Raw genomic sequence first — 21,847 nt, 5'->3', positions numbered from 1 at the left:
TAATGTTATTGTGTTGGAGTTATAGAATGCGATTTATTATATAATTAGGTTGATATCATGGAATCTGCCTAGCGACGCCTAATCCCCACCTAGGCGGCCTAAGCGTTGCACCCAATAAATTTTAGGACCTTGTACTTAGGTGACTAATAAATGCGTTGATTAGGCGACTTGAGATCGTGACAAATATGCATATTCATTAAGGAAGAGAGAGACCAAAGAAGACTTGGTTAGCAACGATAAATCAATATAATATTCATTAAAATATAGATGGATGACATATAGGGTATCGAGTCGAATGGCATACGAAGATTCATATAGTCAACCTTACTTAATGAGATAAAGGCTTAGTTGTTAAACTTACTAATTTACAAGGAATTCTTAATATATTATATTAAAATATAAATTTGCCAACCATCACAAATTTGCCAATCATCACTGATGTAATCAATTCCAAACTTCCTGCATAAAAGAGCACCTTTGATCTCCGGTCACCATCCCAAGCTTGCACCAACAAAATGAGGGGAACATAACCATTATAAGCAAGCCTATAAGAGGCATGCCCAAGCATGACAAGAAAAACTATCAGTAGGTATCCAAAGCAGTATAGAAACTTCATTTTGTAATAAAATGGTGCAACTGGAAAAATAAACATAAAATTTATTGATATTTACACTCAATCTGGATACCTTTCAAAGAGATTCAAGGAGTCCATTATAGTCTTTGTTGATTGAATATTTTTGTGAGGAAATATAATGAGATGGCCCGTAGGTAATGGATGGATAATCAAAGGATCCCACATTTCCAATGGGGTGTAAAGGAGCCTTCTTCAACTTTGGAATTCAACATATCAAAAAGGAAGGACACCTTGATTGATCTCTCGACCAAGAAATACCCAACCGGATCTTCATTTAAATTAATTGAAAACATGCCCAGAGTTACATGCTTCAATCCATTAATTGTTATACATGCTTCAATCCTACTCATGGCAACCAAAATGGTGAAGCAACTAATAAAAATAACTCACCTCAAAGGATTAAATGTTGTATGAATAACAATCTTCAAGACCATCTCGGAGTTTTGACCTTTAAATGCTAAGACTACATGATTCCATGACATATTGTCATATTATAATTTATCAACCCTCAAGATCTTGTGGTAGATCCTTGTGTCTTGCTAGTTAACTCACCTTCCGAAGGATCAAAAAGTGGTCGTGGAGGTTGACAACAAGGTAGAGGTGGTCGTGAAGGGCAAAAAGAAACCTAAATGCATTTAGTGTGGCAAGTTTAAGAGCACCTTAAAGATACATGCTACTACTCTCTTTATAGATTTCCCTTGGTCTATCTTCAACTACTTGTGTCACCCAGTCTGATAGAGGTTCACTTATTGCAGCTCCTTCATACAAGTACTCTTAGCTTCTTAAGCTCCAAGCGACTAGTAGTTCCAGCTAGTGTCTTATATATTTTGTGCAATTCTATTGATCTTGTTGTTTATTAGTTGACATACTTATCTTTGAATTAATTTATCATATTTGAAGCAACTTCTATTTCTATCCAAAATTTGAGAACATGCAAGCTAATTGGTGTCAAGCATGAGTCTCATGGATTGTGCCAACTAAATGTGTCTTCCCTGTCATCGGCTTTTTAAGATACTACCTCTCCTCTCTAGCTATATAGTCGTCTTGCCCATCTATACCTTCAACACTTAAAGTAAATGGTCCGTAGCCTTCTTTAGTCTTCAATCTCTTAGGTGTGTGCGGATCTTGTCACTTGAGCAAACATATTAGACATATTAGGTCCTCATTTTTCAAGTGTCCATCACTTTTGATTTCAAATAGTTTGCAACTTCAATCCATGATTGTTCTAAAACATCATGGTGCTTCTAATAAAAGATTGGTATAAAGTTTTCAATGATTTTCTTATTTTGTACTGAAATTAAAAATTAACTTGGGACCTTTATTAAGATTTTGCACAACAATAATGTCAAGAATATTTCTTGTTCCTTCAAGTCTTTCTTATCTTCCCATGGCATTCTCCATTAGTATTCATGTCCTCACCCAGACACCCACCTCAATAAAATGGTGAAGAATTGACACCTTGTCAAAATCACTCGGGGTCTACTCTTGCATATGTATATCTCTTTTCATTCTAGGGTATATATTATCTTATTAACTGTATCTTATCCTCCACTCTTAACAGTAAGTCTCTTTCATAGTTTTTTTTTCCTATTATGTTATTATTCTCTTCCACCATGGATCTTTGGGTGCACTTATTTTGTCCATCTTGAATCCCCTAGACATAAATAAGTTATGATCATGATCACTCCAAGTGTATCTTTCTTGGTTATTCGTGCCTCTAGAAAGGTTATTATTACTCTCATGAATCCCATTGTGTCTTCATTCTATTGATGTATGCTTCTTTGAGTTGGCTCACTTCTGTTCATCCACTCTATCTCTATTCGAGGCAACAAGGGAGATTCATTTTGTTCCTATAACACCATCATTCCCCACTCCACTTGTGGAACATCCTCCACCTCTTAAGGCTCCACAGCCTCAAATGCCACCTTCTAACTGATTCCTCTCCCTCCTGAAAGTCTACAATAGATTGTCAATGTAATTTCTCAATCAGATGTCCACCAGCCAGATGACATTATTAATCAATTTATAGTTTACTTGTTGGTCAAAGGCTACACTCAGATTTACAATATTAACTACCTTGATACCTTCTCTCGGTGATTGCCTAAATTCACCTCTTTATCTCCTTCATGGTGGTCTTTTGTTGGCCCATTCATTATCTTTGCATTAAAGTTGTTTTCCTCTACGGTGATATTTTGGAGAAGGTCAATATGACTAGAAGTAGTACAGATCACTCAGACTTCCATCTCGTCTTTCAATTAAGAGGATGTGTTTTCCTTAATGTGGGTGGTATTATCATTACCTGGAATTGCATAATTGGAAGACTAGCTCTAGCAATATTTCCATATTAAAGATGTGGGCAATCTAAAGTATTTCCTGATATAGAAGTTACTGGAGAATGTAAGTGCTTGATAAACTCGAAGGGGATGGTAGACTAAGGATTAATCCCATGGATTTCAATGTGTAGGATAGTAAGAGCCACTAACAAACCAAGAGGCTAGTAGAAAATCTCAATTATTTACAATAACCATACCTGATATGTCATTTGTTGCAAGGTTTGAAATTTTGAGACGTGCCGAAGTTTCAAGCTTAATGAATACTATTTCAGTATAGTGCCAATGTTTCGATACATGGTGCCAATAATGGATTGGAATTGAATAAGGAAATGAAGGGTAAAAGGGAGTGTGCGCCGAGCATTGTTTTAAATCTTGTACCATGCCAATCGAAATGATAGAAATATATCACTCCGATAAATTACTGAAATCATACCACTTGATACAAACAATGTCTCTTTCCTTTATTACATCTCCTTCCTCCTTCAACATCCAATTTGTCACCGGCACAATGCATCGGAGCATCGGCACGATACTAGAACAATCTTTCTCCGAAACTACACTTGGCTCCAAATTTTAAACCTTAGTGTCAAGTAGTATCAAGTTTGGTAATTTACCATAATGTTCGATCATTTCAAACGATACAGTACGAGATTTCAAATTATGGTTTGTTGTTAGTGTGATCAACTAGTTTCTAGAGAGTATATGTCATGACCACATAGTGGAAGCTATGAAAATTCTACATTATTAAAAAAAAATGCTCAATTGTTGAGGCAAAATGTATAAATGCCTTTAGCAACATGTAAACTCATTGGGCTAAGCATATGATGACCAAGATTGAATATGCCCCAACAAAGTTTATGAAGCTTTATTTTAGCAATCAATCTTGAGTGCACATTCTGTCAGATCATATATTTCATGAGAGGATAAAACAGATAGAGAATGGTTATTTAAAAACTTAAGGGACTCAAATTTAACTTATATTTGTGACAAGCTAAGTTTCTATGATATATGTTGAACCAACCTAAGAGGCAGTGTTGTGGACTAATATATTTAATATGTAACCTAACAAGGAAGTAGGAGGCTATCTAAGATATTTATTACAAATATTTTTCTCCTCATATATATATATTAGTCATTTCATCATCATTTTAAAAATAGTTTAATATTGGATTGTATTCCATCATACAATCAAATACACTATATTGGATCAATCGCATAATACCTATACACACTATTTAAAACTTTGTCTACATTTATAAAAGATATGAAAGCATCATCTGATAGGTCTCAAGAAAAACTTCGAAGACTCAAAGTGTGTTTCATAAGGAAAAAAAGAAATGTGAACAAAAAAACAAAGAACCAAACAAACTTAATAAATATTTTCTTTTCCTTCAACCGAGAAAAAAAAAGAGAAGAAAGAGTGGAATCTTTTTTTAGTTTTCTTTTATACCGCTTCTCTAAAATTTAGATAACTCACTTTCATAACGGAGCTAAAAAAATATAACTTTAAAAAATGTGATATTTTTTTGCTTTTCAAATTTTTTTATTAATATTTTAATGTTTTGAACAATAAAGTTTAAAAAAAAATAGTCTGGTGCACAGAGTTCTTGCTAGTGTTGAATCCTAGGAAAGGATTGGACCAATTGGGTCTATTGTATGAAGTTTTACCTTATATTTTGCAAGATATTGTTTTCGCGGCTCGAACCGTGACCTCAAGATCACACAGCAACAACTTTACTCTTGCGTCAAGGCTCTCCTTCTTTGAACAAATAAAGTTTTATTTAAAAAAAAAAATTCTCTCCCGATAAGGCAGCTACAACTAGAAAAATATTTTTTGATCCTTTTCCAATGAAATTTTCTTCTATCCTCTTTCTTTCCTCATTTAGTTCTTTTGAGATCAAAGAAATCTTTTAAATGAGAAAATTTTAACTCAAGAAGAGTCATTATTAAATGACTTGCCACAAACTCTACTCAAACTGATTCTTGAATCATTTGCACTACCTCATAGAATAAATTAAACTAAATAAATAGGATGAACACTCACGAATACAGGATTCCCTTTTTTGTCTTTTTGCTAAAAGGCAAATCTGTCAATTTTGTTAACATATCTATAAATATATATCCGTTTATAACTGCTTATGGGCTCAAGTTTCATCCCTAATTATTCAATTTTCTTGAACTGTTTCTTTCCATCAATCTAGGAGCTCTAATAAGCGAATACAACTGAGACATGGCAATTCTTGAAGAAAAATAGCACCATTATTATGTGCATATTAATGTACTTTCTAGCCTAAAAGAAATACAGGAGATTGCATCCTTATGAGTATGTGCATACTTAAGAATCCCCTTTAATGCTCTATGAACCTCCACATTTATTCTTACAACTCATGCTGCAAAAAAATACATGATTTGAAATCTCATACTGAGCCAGACGAATCAGAAATATATTGTTCCAATAAATTACCGAAACCTAAAATTATTCAGGATACCAAGATAATGCATCATTGTGTTGATCATGTCTACGAGTATCATTTCAACACTCCCCATCCCTTGTCTTGCTAAAATTGAGATAATGTTGTTTTTTTTGTAGTTTTTATGCATGCAAGATAATTTTAAAATAGTAATATTTCAGATGAAAAGTAAACATTGAATAATTATATAGTTGTTTGTCTTTTTCTTCATTTTTTTTTGTCTTTCAACCTCTAATTTGCCACCAACATCATACATCGGAATGTCAGCACTATACAAAAACAATATCGCTCTAATCAAAGAACTAAACACCGAAATGGCTAGATTTTAATCCTTGAAAAATAATAGTAATATAATAAGATAAAATAATCCTAATGATTACTTGTTTAACTTTCCAACTCACTTAAACATCTTCTAAGAAGCTAGGAGATATTCAAGTTTTGGTCTTTCTTATTTGACCTTCCCATGAGTGGTATTCTTCAATCCTGATTTTAGCACTCTCATCTTTATATCCATCATTTTCGACCATCAAAGAGATAGCAGGTGTGCATACAGTATGTGTACACTGGTAGCTTTAAACCTTGCTTATTCTTTAGAAGATAAAACTAATGATGCAAGCACATGATTTCTTGAAGATAATTCAACTTCAGCTCATTAGGAGTGAAGTTCTGCTTAGTTGAAACGATTATGCAAATAAAACAAATTTGAAAAAATAAACACTCAAATGAGATGAATCAGTTCTTAGTTAAAATTTTGGTTGTCTTCATTACTACTTTGTTTAATTTTATTCTCTCTATTTTTACTATTTTTAGCAAACCTCCTCTTGCTATACTCGCATCTTATAAGATCCAAGTTTTTAGGAGATTTTATAAGGAATGCAGCCCTGTGACATTCTAATTGAGACGTCATTCATCCTAGTGTTGTATCAAATGTTTCTTTTAAAAAGGAGAAGAAGGCTGCATCGTCATATCTGACCTATATGAAAATAAGCATAGCTATCAGAAGATAAAATGGATTCATGAGCAGTTGAAATACACTTGGGTAATGAAGATAAAAAATATGCATATAAGAAATTTCTTTGCAACTACTACCATAATTGAAACAAAATAGCCATGTGCCATGGCAATTATCATAAGAAAGTGATAAAACAAGACTTGTTTGTGTACTTTTAGACAATGAAGTTTTATTTAAATTGGAAATTAGGACTCATTTTTAACGTCTTATAGCCACATATTTCCATTTTAAATAAGTCAATCACACTACTGTTATACTTTCTATTGTAATAAACATGGACAATTTGCACCAAGCAAGGAAGTATATTTCTATCCAAATATATGCATCCCATAGAAAGACAAATACCGAGCTTTAACTTCATAAGGTTCTCTAGGAGTTTCCCATCCTTGCCCTTCACTAATTATCTGTAGAAGAGTAGGAATTACAAAGTTAGAAACCAATTAACAGTGCTTAACTTTCCTCACCTAGGATTTCAGACAGACAAACAACAATTGTCATACAAACTGGCAATAAAAAAGCTTGTTGCATTATTCTTATGCATGTAGTTGAATGAGAAAAGATCATCAGATCAAGCGGCAAACAACATATATAGCCATGCCTTTCATGGGGCACATGACAGTTTTACGAAACATGCAATTTGCAAAGCTCACTCCATCCAAGTGTACTTGTTTAAAATTTTTACATGACTGCAAGTCTTACACTTAAAACCAATTATATAGCTAAGAACTATTTTCAAATGATTTCTCATATGATACATTTTGAAATTCAGAGAAAAAAAGAATTGTTGCAAAAGCTTGGGCTGTAGCATAACTATTTGCATAATGACAGCTAAAAGAATAATTTTCCTCTCAAAATTATTAAAAAAAATACAAGAATTTAGTAGTTCATCCTGATAAACTCACTGATTGAATCTTCCCAGTCCATTATCTCCTTCCACAATACCTTGATCCCCATTATTTTACAGCTCACCTAGTGGAGCCTTCAAATTGAAAGGCCAAAGGAATTAATTTGCTTCCTAGAATTGTGAACCACAGTAATCGTCCCTAAATCAATGGTCTATCAAAACTCCTAGAACATGGAAATACTCATAAATAGATACAGATCTAATCAGCTCCATAATTCATGGCCATGCACATTGAGTTATGTTTGAAAACTGCTCGCAGTGTGAAATTTTCTACACATCTGTGGACCAGCAGGAGGGCTACCTAGTTTCCAGCGGTTTGGCATCAACTGAGTATACTACCAGTTCAAGGCTACTATATGTCCCTCTCTCAATTCAACCACACAAAACACCTACTAAGGCTAATTTCCATTTTGTCGCGAGTCTAGAGACTTCAAAAGGAAAGGCTAGTATATCAACACTAATAAATATTAATGATGGACCCAAATACCATTTCATGCTAGCTCCATCGCCTCCACTTCTTCTATCTTTTTTCTTCTTTCTCTGTGCCTCTCCTTCCTCTACCTCTTCCTCTTGCATTCAGCCACTTCCCTCTTCTTCTTTTGCCTCTTCCACTCCACTTGGTTGGCACAAACCAGCACCAACTAATAAGGACACAAGAGCATCTTATTTTTGGCTAGTCACTTGAACATCAACATGGAAAAAAAACATAATCATAACCTTAGTTTTTAGGAAAATGGTCAAAATGTGGATTCTCAACTACCATAATGTCAACATCTTGATTAATATTGAAATTATAGCTGCATTTTCAATGCGAGTCAATGTCATTTTTAGAGAAATTATATTGTTAACTTGAGGTTGGTATTGCAAATCATTTTGATAAATGATCCTTCCGAAAATTATGGAGATGGTAAGCTAGGGATGTGGTTGTTGCGTTGACTAGATGTAGACTCCGCTCCGCTCTACAAACAACAACAACAACCAAGCCTTTTCCCACTAGGTTGGGTCGGCTGTATGAATCCTTTTACGCCATTGAGCTCTATCTCCTATTATATCATCATTTATATTTAAATAAATTTTATCTTGTTTTATTGTTACTAACCAAGTCTTTTTTGGTCTTCCTCTTCCTCGTTTGATATGCATATTTATCATAGTTTCACATCGCCTAACTGGAGCATTTATTGGTCGTCTAAGTACATGTCCGTACCATCTTAAACGTGTCTCTCGGAGTTTTCCCTCAATAGATGCAACTCCGACTTTCTCTCTAATGCTCTCATTTCTTATTTTGTCCATCTTCGTATGCCCACACATCCGCCTTAACATCCTCATCTCTGCAACTCTCATCTTCTGCTCGTGTGCTCGAGTCATAGCCCAACATTCAGCTCCATATAACATAGCAGGTCTAACTGCAGTTTTATAGAACTTACCTTTAAGTTTAAGAGGTACTTTACGGTCACATAAAACACTCGACGCTCCCCTCCATTTCACCCAACCTGCTTGTATTCTATGTAAGACATCTCTCTCAATCCCTCCATCATTTTGTAAAAATGATCCTAAATATTTAAATCGCTCGGTTCCAGGCAACTCGTCCTCTCCTATCTTAACAATTGTTTCATTACTTCTAATATTGTTAAACTTAAATTCCATATATTCTGTCTTTAATCTACTAAGCTTAAAACCTTTCCCTTATGTTTCCTCCAAGATTCTAGCTTAGCATTTACTCCTTCACGTGTCTCATCTACCAAATAATATCATCCGAAATAACATGCATCACAGATGCGTGTCTTGAATGTGCGCAGTGAGTTCGTCCATAATTAGTGTAAAAAGATAGGGACTTAGAGCTGATCCTTGATGTAACCCTATCTTTATTGGAAATGTTTCAGTTACTCCGCCTGAAGTCTTTACTCTGGTCGTTACATCCTCATACATATCCTTAATTAATTCAATATATGTTACGCTAACACCTCTCTTTTCTAAAATTCGCCATATAATTTTTCTTGGGACTCTATCATACGCTTTTTCTAAGTCGATGAATACCATGTGTAGATCTTGTTTTTGCTCCCGATATTTTTCAATTAATTGTCTACGAAGATGTATAGCTTCTATTGTCGACCTTCCAGGCATAAACCCAAATTGATTTTCTATCACGAACTCCTTCCTTAATCTTTTTCTATTACTTTTCCCAAAGTTTCATAGTATGACTCATTAGTTTAATACCTTTGTACAATTTTATACGTCTCCTTATTCTTATATAAGGGAACTAAATACTTATCCTCCATTGATCAGACATTTTTTCGTTTTCAATATCATCTTAAATTATTTTGTAAGTCATTCATACCTTGTTTCCCTAAGCACTTCCATACCTCTATCGGAATATCATCTGGTCCAACGGCTTTTCCATTGTGCATCTCATTTAAAGTTTGTTTTACTTCTGAAGTTTGAATTCTACGATAAAAATTAAAATTTCGATGCTCATTTGACCTAATTAAATTACCCAAGTTAAGTTGGTCTCCTAAACCTTCATTAAAAAGTTGATGAAAATACCTCTTCCACCGCTCTTTTATTTCTCCATCGCTTACTAATACCCTATTACATTCATCTTTAATACATTTTATTTGGCTAAGATCTCTTGTTTTTCTTTCTCTCACTTTAGCTATTCTATAAATGTCTCTTTCCCCTTCTTTTGTATCCAATTTTTGATATAACCGTTCAAAAGTTTCATTTTTTGCTTCACTCACCACTTTCTTAGCTTCTTTCTTGGCTATTGTATATTTTTTTAAGTTTTCCTCATTCTTACAAATATATAATTCCTTATAAGCTATTCGTTTTTCCTTCACTTTCTCTTGTACTTTCTTATTCCACCACCAAGATTCTTTACTTAGCGGTGCATGCCCCTTTGACTCACCGAGGATACTCTTAGCTACTATTTTCAACTTGATATCATCTTATCCCATGTTGTATTAGAGTCATCGTATATTTCACCTAATGCTTGTACTTCTATCTTCTCCTTAAATATATGATGTTTCTCATCTTTTAACTTCCACCACTTAATTCTAGGAATTGTATATATTTTCTTTCTATTGATACTATGTTTAAGGCGTATATCCAACACTACTACTCTATGTTGGATAGTTAAGCTTTCTCCAGGGATGACTTTGCAATCTTTACAAATCTTTCTATCCTTCTTCCTAACCATAAGAAAGTCAATTTGCGATTTATTATTCCCACTTTTGAATGTGACTAAGTGTTCTTCTCTTTTCTTAAAAAACGTATTAGCTAATATAAGGTCATATCTATCATAAAATCTAATATAGTTTTCCTTCCTTATTCCTCGTTTCAAACCCATAACTCCCATGTACTCTCTATATTCCTCATTTTCACTCCACATGCCCATTTAGATCACCTCCATTAAAATCCTTTCATTTGGTGAAATATTTTATAATATTTCATCTAAGTCCTCCCAAAACCTTAATTTGGTAGCTTCATCTAATCCTACTTGCATGCATATACGCTAATTATGTTCATAGTTTCTTTCGCCACTATTATCTTAAGGCTATAATTCTATCCCTTTTCTAACTATTCCTACAACTTTATCCTTTAACAAACTATCTACAATAATACCCACTCCATTTCTCGTTTTACTCTTTCCAGTATACCATAACTTAAAACCCGAGTTCTCTATCATCTTTGCCTTCTCACCTGTCCATTTTGTCTCTTGTACACATAAAATATTAATTTTTCTCCTAATCATCATATCTATTACCTCCATTGATTACCAGTGAGAGTTCCTATGTTCCATGTTCCAAATCTTAGATTATTAGTTTTCCTATCATATTTGTTCTTATCTTAACCTATGGTTTGAGAACTCTTGTCTATTTAACACTACACCCAAGTTCTCATGGAGATGTAGCGGTCCTTGCTGAGACATTACAATCGGACCATGTAACGCGAACTCTTGCATATTTATCACTACACCCGAGTTCTGGAGATGTAGCGGTCCTTGCCGAGACGTTACAGTCGGACCCTGCAACGTGTTCCTTCCGGGGAACAACCTAGCATTAGCATAATAGTTTAATGGATTCATTGATGAAATATTTGCCATAGTTTAACGCTGGCTGGCAACCTAACGCAACCCTCCTCCTTTATTCGGGCTTGGGATCGGCCATGACCGGTCATCATGGACGGAGTTCTCCGCTCCGCTCTGCAACACAAAAAACGTTAGTGCCAAGCCTGGGAAGGGGTCCTCAGGATTTGCCCTCCGACGCTCAAGTCAATCACCGAAAAGAGAAAAAAGACAGAGCAATAGTAGACATAGGCGTAAATAGTGAATAACGCGTACCTCTGCCGATGTATAGACTCTCCTTTATATAGTGCCCTAGTGGGCAACGTGCACGCTTCTTGAGGCATGGGCATGTTCTCCAATTAGTCGTGAGCACATTCTCCAATTTGTCTTATGAAAGGATTTGTCAAGAAAGTGCCTCTGACACCCTACCTTAACAGAGCATGCATATCCCTAACAAGACAGTAGAAGCTTCCGTCGTACGATCCGCATGTTGCCCATGTCTCGCGTAAGTGACACTATCTCTCAAAAGGATATTGAGAGATACGTCAAGGATCCTGTTGCTCGGCCGAGCAAAAAAGCCGCTCGGCTGGGGACACCTCCGCTCGGTCGGCATCAACTGCTCTTCCTTGCAGTAACTGGTGCAGTGGCTCGATTACACCCGACCGGACTAACGCTTCGGTCGTCTCAACGCTCCTCTGCTCCGTGACGAGTGCCTAATGATCTCGGCTGCTCGAGCGTTCTGCTTGGACCAGACCTTTACCGATCGGACGGTTCATGCCCGATGGGCCACTGCAGGAGAGCTCTGCTCAACCCCTCTTCAATGAGCCCCTTGGTTCTCTAACATTGACCTTCTTGACTTTAACCTCCACGTTGGTTGTTATCTCCGTCCTTTGACCCGCACTTAATGGCCCTGTTATCACCACATTACAAGTCTTCCCCTCAAGTCTAGTCGAAGGAGACTGCAAGCTTGACTGACTGGACGAGTAGTGCTTCTTCAGGTGAACCCCACAAATCGGACACTCTGTGTTATGGAGGCTGGTCGGTCCATATCTTCTAATCGTCGTTCAAATAAGCATCGAAGTTTTATCGCTGAATCGGAGATCTAATTCGCTGATCGGCCATTGCTTTATGTGAACTCAAACTCCTGATCGGATCACATAATCTTCAAAGCCTGCAGTGGATATGTCGCTCGACTGCATCATAGCCAGATATCTGTATCGATCGGGATGGTTGACGATGACAGTTAGCGAATTTTTCCCTGTCTCTGCAGTTTCTTAGATGAGCGCCCTTTCATAATAGCTGACGTCATCCAAATTTTTGAAAAACTGTGCAAATCCTCGATCATTATGGTCGAGCACGCGACCATGTCTTTTAATTAAGTCTCATTAATGCTCTCCCATAGCTGACTGCCACGTATCCTATCTTCTATCGCCGCACGTTTGACGTGACAGGCGGGGTAGTAGTTTTGTTCCGCCTGCACGGCATTCCCTTAACGCCTTGGGTCTTTCATTACTTCTATTACCCTAAACTATCCGAGCCGGGGACCTTATTTCAAGCCCGAGTGGGCTCAATCTTTTTTGATAAAATATCGTCCTCCAATAAATATTGGAGGGAATACTATTTTTTTATTTGTTTTCCCGAGCGGCCCGACTTCCCGACCGCCTGGCAAATGGAAATGATGACGCTTCCGTCGCTCGGGAGATACCGAAGCCGATCGAACTATCTCCAAGCAACGTCCAGTTTGGACGGTCAAAAATATCACATTCACCGGCTACTATAAGAGGGTGTCCTGTATGTGTTCGGCCTGAGCCCGATCCGAACACGATTGTCGTCCAGCCTAGGTATGCTTTTTCTTCTCCTCATCTTTGAATCTAATTGATTTCTCTTCCTTTTTTACAGCCCAAATCATGTTGAGGGTACATCTGGCTGGCAAGAGCAGGCTCATGGACGCAGAGATCAATGCAACAGCTGTAGCTGAGTTGGAGAGTCATGGCCTAGAGTCGGTCACCCACTCTCGGCGAGGCGGGTGAGACACATACATTGACCAGCGAGGGTGGAGAGAGTCAGAAGGCTAGCGGAGCCGCGGCTGCTACAGCTGACCTGCCTCCCGAACGACCTTCCATGCTGCCGATCGCGGTGGTCTCAAAGTCTGCTACCTCCGATGAGCCTCTAATACGCCGCAAGAGGCACCGCGAGAAGCTTCCTCCCGCTCCGCTACTTCCGCCCTGCAAGCCCCCGCCCGCACCGATTCTCGTCCATCATCCGAGCGGGGTGAGAAATCGACGCCTGCTCTTCCTGAGCAGGGAGCCACAACACTCCATACTTCACTATCCTCCGACCGGACGTCTTCTCTATCCGGGCTGCCGTCGGGGACCATCTGTGCATCGCCGATCGCCTTCATGTCACCACAATCCTTGCCGACCGCACAAATATCCATCATCCGGTCATCCCTGATGTCCAAATCTAAGGGAAAAGTGACTTCTAAGCCTTTGGTCCGAGTGGCTAGAGGAAAATAATGACCATCATCCATTTGCCCACTGATGAAAGGTGCAACTCAGACGACGTCACATCCCGTGCCCCCGAGCACCATATTCGAATTCAAGGGTAGCTAGCACAAGTGTGGGCCAATGCCAGGGCCCGCGCGGCGGTCATCTCACCAAGGGAGCTTGCAAACAGCCATACCCAAATGGTCATTGGATATGTATATTGTCTTTATATTTACTTACTTTTATCCGTTCGACACTTACAATCTTATTGTTGCTGTAATATTGGGTCGAGAGCCTAGCCATGTGCCAAAGGCTAGCTTTTCTGGAGCATGAAGTCCAACAACTACGGCGGCCCAACTGAAGGTCGATTCGTAGAAGAGCTCCGAGCTGCTGCAAGAGGAGAAGGCTAAGAGTGCCGAGCAAGTTTCGCAACTGGCGAGGCTCAACAAGCAAGCCAGCTCATTTGAATTAAAGATCAATTTCGCCAACGCTCGGAAGCTCCGAGCCATCAAGGACCTAGATATCAAGAATAAGGAGGCCCGGGTCTTGGCTCAGAATCTTAAGGAGGTTGTGGCCGCGCTGAGTGCCAAGCGGGAGAGTCGATCGGAGCAAGCTGCGGCGAAGGCCCAGCTCGTCGCCAAGAATGCTGACTTGGAATTGTTGAAAGCCGAGTTGGAAGCATCCCAATCGACCCTCTAAATTTATCAAAATGCAAAGCCTAGTCGGTTTGAAGTCCTCAAGTGGGATTATCTCCGTTCGGACGCCTTCAACGACCGGTTCACGAACCGAGCGCTCTGCCTCTTCAACTTCAGAATTAATGGGACTCTTGACCAGCTGAAGGACGACGGTTATCTTTCGTCCGCATTGACCAACAAGGTGATCAACAGGGAGAATCTGACCGAGTCGATGCCGGATGACGTGCTGGATTACCTCGAGCGACCCCCCATCTCTGCTCCGCAGGCTTCTTTTTGTAATGCCTCTCGATGTTTTGAAAAAAATCTTCAAAGTGTCAATGCATGATCGCCCATTCGACGCATCTTTCTTTTGTTAATTTTTATAAGCATTCCTTCATGCATCGTCGTTTGGTATTTCTTCACATTGTTAGATTTTACCATTGTTAAGCGATGCATCGCCATTCGGCTCTGGTGAGACTTTGTACCACTTAGCATTTCATGAAATTTTTCTAAGTGTAACTCCCCGCTTTCCCGTTAGTGTAGCTACTCTAAGAGATTTCCGCATGCTCATTCCAACAAAAACCATTAGAGGTCGTTTCTTTTATACTGACTTTATAAAGAAACAAAGACCTCAGTTATTATAGAAGTGTGTGCTCTTAATCCTAATATACTAACAAGCACATATATTTGATATTTATTTCTTTAATTTATCAGTGGGTGAGATTTAGTTCGATGAATCAATAAGCCCGATAAGTTCAGAAATGATATAACTTATAGTGTATGTTGTTGATTATAGAAGGAAACTGTGTCCTAGTGATCTAGGTTGATAATGTCCCCAAGAGGAGCTCATAAGGATTGTCATGTTAAACCGGTGGACTTAGTCCGACATGACGATGAAGTTGAGTGGTACTACTCTTGGAGCTAGATATTAATTAAGTGAGTTGTCAGTAACTTACTTAATTAGTGGACATTTGTTATCTTAAACACAGGGAGACTAACACACTCATAATAAGGAGCCCAAAATGTAATTTGGGATTGGTGCGGTAGTTCAATAATAGTTCTATAGTGGAATGAATTATTATTGATAAAATTAAGTTGTGTGTTCGGGGCGAGCACGGGATGCTTAATTTTATCGGGAGACCAAAACCAATTCCTCCTCTCGTTCCCTATCGTAGCCTCTAGTATATTGAGATTTATACCCATCGTATACCCACTTTCTTACCCATCCAATGTGGCCGGCTAAGCTAGCTTGGAACCCAAGGCCAGACAAGTGGATGAGCCGTATGGGTGGTAGGCCAAAGCTTGGGTCCCAGCTTAGGTGGTGACCACTAGAATATTAAAATAGATTTTATTAAAATTATTTCTTATGTGGATATCGTGATTTTAAAGAGAGTTTAAAATTAAAATTTCCTTTTATAGCTTTCTACAAAAGATTAAGAAAAGAGATTAATTTCTTTCCTTATTTGTAGTTTAAAAGGATGGTTTTAATTTTGGTAAAACTTTCTTATTTAGAATTATCATGGTTTTAAAGAGAGTTTAAAATTTGAAATCTTTCCTTATTTGTTAATTAAAGGTGGGTTTTAAATTTTAAGAAAACTTTCCTTTTAACCATGTTCACGATTTAAAAGTTTAAAATTAAATTTTCTCTTTTATAAGTTTCTACAAGAGATTAAGAAAAGATTTGATATCTTTCCTTATTGTAGATTAAAGAGATTTTAATTTTAGAGATAACTTTCTTTTATCCATGTTTAAAGAAAGATTTTAATTTATTAAATTTCCTTTTATAAACCAATCGTGAAGGGATTAAATTATTGGAGAAATTTTTATAAATTTTCGGAACAATTAGGAAGTTTTAATTCTTGTTTTAATTAAAACTTTCCTCGATTTAGGGCTTGAGGTGGCCAATAAATTTGAAAAAGGAAATTATTTTTAATTAAATAATTTTTCCTTTTCAAGGAAAAAGAATTAAGGAAATTTTATTAAATTTTCCTTATTTGCAAGACCAAGGATTATAAAAGAGGGGTAGAGAAGGCTTCATGGAATCTCTATTCTTTTCTTCCTCTCCTTTTTCCTTGGTGGTTGGCCCTATTTCTCTCCTCTCCTCTTGTTGGCGAAACTTATCTCTTGGTGGTGCTTTTGTTAGTGGCCGGATCGAGAAGAAGGAGAGAAAGCAAGCCTCGTTTCTAGCATCCCTTGGAGCATGGTGGTGGTGGCCGAACCTCTTCATCCTAGAAGATGTTTTGATGGCCGAAACTTGCAAGGAAGAAGAAGGTGATTGGTGGTTTCTCATCTCGGAAGAACGTTGCCCACACAACGTCCGAGGTTAGAAGAGGATTACGGTAGAAGATCAAGAGGTCTTTCTAGAAGGTATAACTAGTAATTTTTCCTTTCCGTATCATGCTAGTTATTTATGGAAATAATACCAAATACAAGAGGCTTACGATTCTAGTATTTCGAATATGTTTTTTGATAATGTGTTCTTTTGTTTTATTTTTCCTTGTGATTTGATTGTTCTTTTCGGTTAACCTAAAGTTATTTTAGGAAATTAAATATTAGCTTTCCATAAAAGGTTTTGTCTAGTCGGTGGTGGTTGCTCCCATATCCAAGAAGGTCATGTGTCTCGCCACGTCAGTACTGGGAACCAATTATGGAAATTAATATTTAATGGAATTAATAACTTAAGGTGATTTGGGTCGAACGTGTTAAATTCCGCAGGAGATCCAAGTCAAAACCTAAAAGAACAAATAGATTAAGTTTTGGATCAAACGTGTTAAGTTCCGCAGGCGATCCAAAATTTAATTTAAAAGAACATATGGTAGCTAGGAAAAGGTTCAGATCTTTGTACAAAATTTTTGTACAGTGGAACCTCTAGGCTTTCCGAGTAGCAACCAACACTTGCTTTGGTCACTACTCGACCTGTTAACCTTACTTTATGACTTTAGGAAGCCACTCGGCCTTATTCATCGCCTACTTGGTTTTAGAGTTGCCGCTCGGCTATTATTCGTCGTAGACTTGAGTTTATAGTTGCCCCTTGACTGTTGATGCGTAAACTTGGATTTATAGTCGTCGCTCGACTGTTGATGTGCAGACTGGATTTATAGTCACCGCTCGACTGTTGATGAAGACTAGAGTTTATAGTCGTCGCTCAACTGTTAATGAAAACTAGAGTTTATAGTCGCTGCTCGACTGTTGACGAAGACAAGGGTTTATAGTCATCGTTCGATTGTTGACAAAGATCGGGGTTTATAGTTGTCGCTCGACTGTTAACGTAGACTAGGGTTTATAATCGTCGCTCGACTGTTGATAAAAACCAGATTTATAGTGGTCGCTCGACTGTTAACTTGGCCGAATGATACAAGAATCTGGAACACTTTGGATTTTTATTCATTGTCTTCCTGCATTCACAAGACACACACTTATACAAGTACATCTAGATTTAACCACGCACCTCTCACCCAGCCCTATAGGAATGGAGATGGTTCACGCGCCAAGGCCGCTCGAGCTTTCTCCCGTCTTCATCTAGTAGGTACTAGGCTCCTGAGCAAAACTTCTGAACGACTTTGAGAGGTCCTCCCCGGGGAGCCTCCAGCTTGGTGACGTTGTCGACCGACTTTATTCTTTTCCACACTAGGTCGCCGACCTGGAATAACCTTGGGAACACCCTCCGGTTGTAGTTTTGCCTTATTCACTGCCTGTACACCATCAGCCAAACGGCAGCCTTATCCCGCGCTTCGTCCACCAAGTCAAGCCCCATGAGTCTCCACTCGGTGTTCTCCTCGTCCTAGAGATGCACCCGATCGGACTCTGCTCCGACCTCCACTGAAACTACCGCTTCTCCTCCGTACACCAGATGAAACGGTGTGACGTCGGTCGCCTCTCTTGGTGTGGTGTGATGGGCCCACAAGACGCTGGAGAGTTCAGCTGCCTCTAGCATGGTCAAGCCGAGCTCGGATCTCCCGGTTGATGACTTTCGCTTGGTCGTTGCTCTTAGGGAAGGCTACTGAGGTAAAAGCCTACGCAATGTCGTAGCCCTCACACCACTTCTTGAGTCTCCGTCCGGTGAACTGCCTCCTGAGCCAGCGAAGGATGTTGAACCAACATAGGATATTCTGCCATATGAACATGATGATCATATGTTCGGTTATCTTGGCAAAGGGCTCAGCCTCTATTCATTTTGAGAAATAATCTACTACGACAAGTAGAAATCTGCCCTAACCGGTCGCCATTGGAAATGGTCCAACGATATCCATGCCTCATTGGTCGAACGGACAAGACACCGTCGATGCCTTCATCTCCTCGATCGGTCTGTGCTGGATGTTGTAATATTTTTGACATGATAAGCAAGTAGCCACCGTCTGAACGGTATCGTCTTGCAATGTGAGCCAAAAATACCCCGCTAACAGGATCTTTCGGGCCAACGATCGCCCACCCGGATGACTTCCTGATACACTTCTTGAAAGATGTATTCCATTTCCTCCAGTTCGACACACTTGAACAGCGGCCTTGAGAAAACTCTTTTATATAGGTGGTTCTCAATCAGAGTGAATCGCCCGACCCTCTTTTTTAACAAGTGTGCTTCTTCGTGATCGGCCGGAGTGCTACCTGATCGGAGAAACTCTATCAATGTGGTTCTCCAGTCGCTCGAAGGACTAGTGAGACCTGCTCGATTGGCTGCTCTATCACGATCGGAGACAATGAACTGACTAACTTAGCCAATTCATCCGCGACCTGGTTGTCCGATCGGAGAATCTTATAGATAACCACTTCTTGAAAATCGACTTTCAACTTCTCGAAAGTTTCGGTATACAGCCTGAGCCGTGCGTTACTTATCTCGAAGGTGCTCAACAGCTGCTGCGCGGCGAGCTGAGAATCCAAATGGATAAGGACCTTTGCAACTCTGACATGCTGAGCCACCTACAAGTCGACGGGCCTCATACTCAGCTTCATTATTTGTAGCCCGATAATTCAGCCGCACGGACAATTACATCCTATCCTCGGTGAAATTAAGAGAATGTTAATCCTGCTACCTTGCCGAGTGGTTGATCCGTCTACATATATTTTCCAAGTCGCATCCGGCTCAGTGTTCTGAACCTCAGTGACAAAATCAGGTAAGGCCTGGGCTTTGATAGCCATCCGAGGCTTGTATTGTATGTCGAACTCGCTCAGCTCAATTGTCCATTTGATCAACCATCCGGATGCCTCTAGGTTAAGGACTGTTCCTAAGACATTGTTGGTCATCACGACGATCGAATGTGATAGGAAGTACAGACAGAGTCTCTGAGCGGCAAGTACTAGTGCGAAAGCCAATTTTTTGAGACTGGTGTAGCGGGACTCTGCATCTTTTAATATATGACTTAGGAAATATATAAGTTGTTGCTTATTGTCGTTTTGCCTTACCAACACCGAGCCAACAGCATACTCTGTGGATGACAAGTAAATCCATAGCGATTCGCCAGAGAAGGGCTTAGCCAACACAGGCAAGGAGGTCAGGTACTTCTTGAGCTCTTTTAGCGCCTTGTCGCATTCCATTGGAACTTTATTGCTCGGTGCAAGATCTTAACGAACGGATGACTCCGATCGGACGATTTGGAGATGAATCTTGATAATGCAATAATCCGTCCGGTCAGCCGTTGAGCTTCCTTCAAGTTGTGGGGAGGGGACATGTCTTGTAATGCCTTCACCTTGCTCGGATTCGGCTCGATTCCCTGTTCGATGACAATGTATCCAAGAAAGCGACAACTTTTTGGTCCGAACAGGCATTTGTTTGAGTTAAACTTCATTTCATATGCCCTCAAGGTTCGGCAAGTTTCATTGATATCTACACAAAGGTCAGCAGCTCGAAAGAATTTTATTAATATGTCATCGACATATACCTCCATGTTGTGATTGATCTACCTTCGAAACACCTTGTTCATCAATCTCTAGTAGATGGCACCGACATTCTTCAATCCGAACGACATGATATTGTAGCAATAAGTTCCGTTGACAGTGATGAAGCTGGCCTTCTATTGATCCTCTCAGGCGAGCGACACTTGGTGGTAACCTTGATATGCGTCGAGCATGCAGATCAGCTTGCAACTAGCCATAGAGTCCCTATCCTGGATATGGGATAGAAGTCCTTCGGGCAAGTCTTGTTCAGATCGCGAAAGTCGATGCAGACTCGTCATTTGTTGCTCGGTTTGGAGACTAGCACAACATTAGCAAGCCAAGTTGGAAACTAAACCTCGCGGATGTGACCGACTTCCAACAGTTTTTCTATCTCCGCCAAGTGATCTGGTTCTGCTCTGCACTGAAGTCTCTCTTCCTCTGTTTCACAGACCGAGCATTTGGTCGGACGTGAAGCTCGTGCTGAGCTACCCTTGGCAAGATGTCCGGGAACTTGTGGGTTGATCAGACAAACACATCGTGATTTCGCCTAAGGCAGGTGACCAACTCTGCCTTCTTCTCCTCTGTCAAGTCAGCAGTGGTGAAAGTGGTGGCCTCCGATCGATTGGGATAAATCTAGACTTCTCCTTTTCCTCGTAGATCAGCGCGAGAGATTCTTCCCTGACGGCGTTCACTTCCAAGCGCAGGGCCTTCCGCATGGCTCTTACTTCCGACTTGATTATCTCGATGTAACATCGCCGAGCGTCCAATTGGTCGTCTTTAACTTCACCCACTTCGTTGTCTACAGGAAACTTGATTTTCTGGCAGAAAGTGGACACCACCACTCGGAACTCGTTAAGGGTCGGTCAACCCAATATAACATTATAGGCGGACGACGCGTCCACCACAATAAAGTTTATGGCCCTTGTCCTCTTGAGTGGCTTCTCTCCGAGCGATATGGCAGTCGAGCCTGGCCGATCGGTAATATTTCGTTGCCTGTAACCACATAGAACGGGGTTGTCATTGACTGCACAACTCGCTTCAATCAATTTGCAGCTGATCAAACGCCTTCTTGAATATTATATTCACTTAGCTACCTGTATCAACAAAAGTTCGGTGGATGGTATAGTTAGCGATTACCGCCCAGATGATCAAGGCGTCGTCGTGAGGGATCTCCATTTCCTCTAAGTCTCGGGGACTGAAGCTAATCTCAGGATCATCGGCCTTCTCCTTGCTGCATCCAACAAAATGTATTTCTAGCCACCGCGCGTGCGACTTCCTAGCTCGATTTGAATCATCGTCGGTCGGCCCACCGCCGATCATTCCGATTTTCCCCTGAGCGGCATTGCTCCTGTTTTCTTCCTCTCGAGCCGAGGGTATGTTCCGCTCAACAGAAACTCGGGCGGGA

General features: G+C 39.5%; 1 protein-coding gene across 1 annotated transcript in view; it reads right to left on the bottom strand.

Moving 5' to 3' along the window:
* Positions 1-21,847, bottom strand: part of LOC122045622 (peptidyl-prolyl cis-trans isomerase PASTICCINO1) — a 114,203-nt gene that overhangs the window by 65,813 nt on the left and 26,543 nt on the right. Inside the window, exon 7 of the mRNA XM_042605923.1 lies at positions 6,796-6,854. Coding sequence (XP_042461857.1) covers positions 6,796-6,854 — 59 coding nt within the window. The remainder of the gene's footprint in view (positions 1-6,795; positions 6,855-21,847) is intronic.

The sequence above is a fragment of the Zingiber officinale genome, chromosome 2B, assembly GCF_018446385.1.
Source record: "Zingiber officinale cultivar Zhangliang chromosome 2B, Zo_v1.1, whole genome shotgun sequence".
Taxonomy (NCBI): domain Eukaryota; kingdom Viridiplantae; phylum Streptophyta; class Magnoliopsida; order Zingiberales; family Zingiberaceae; genus Zingiber; species Zingiber officinale.
This window is presented reverse-complemented; position numbering and strand designations above follow the sequence as displayed.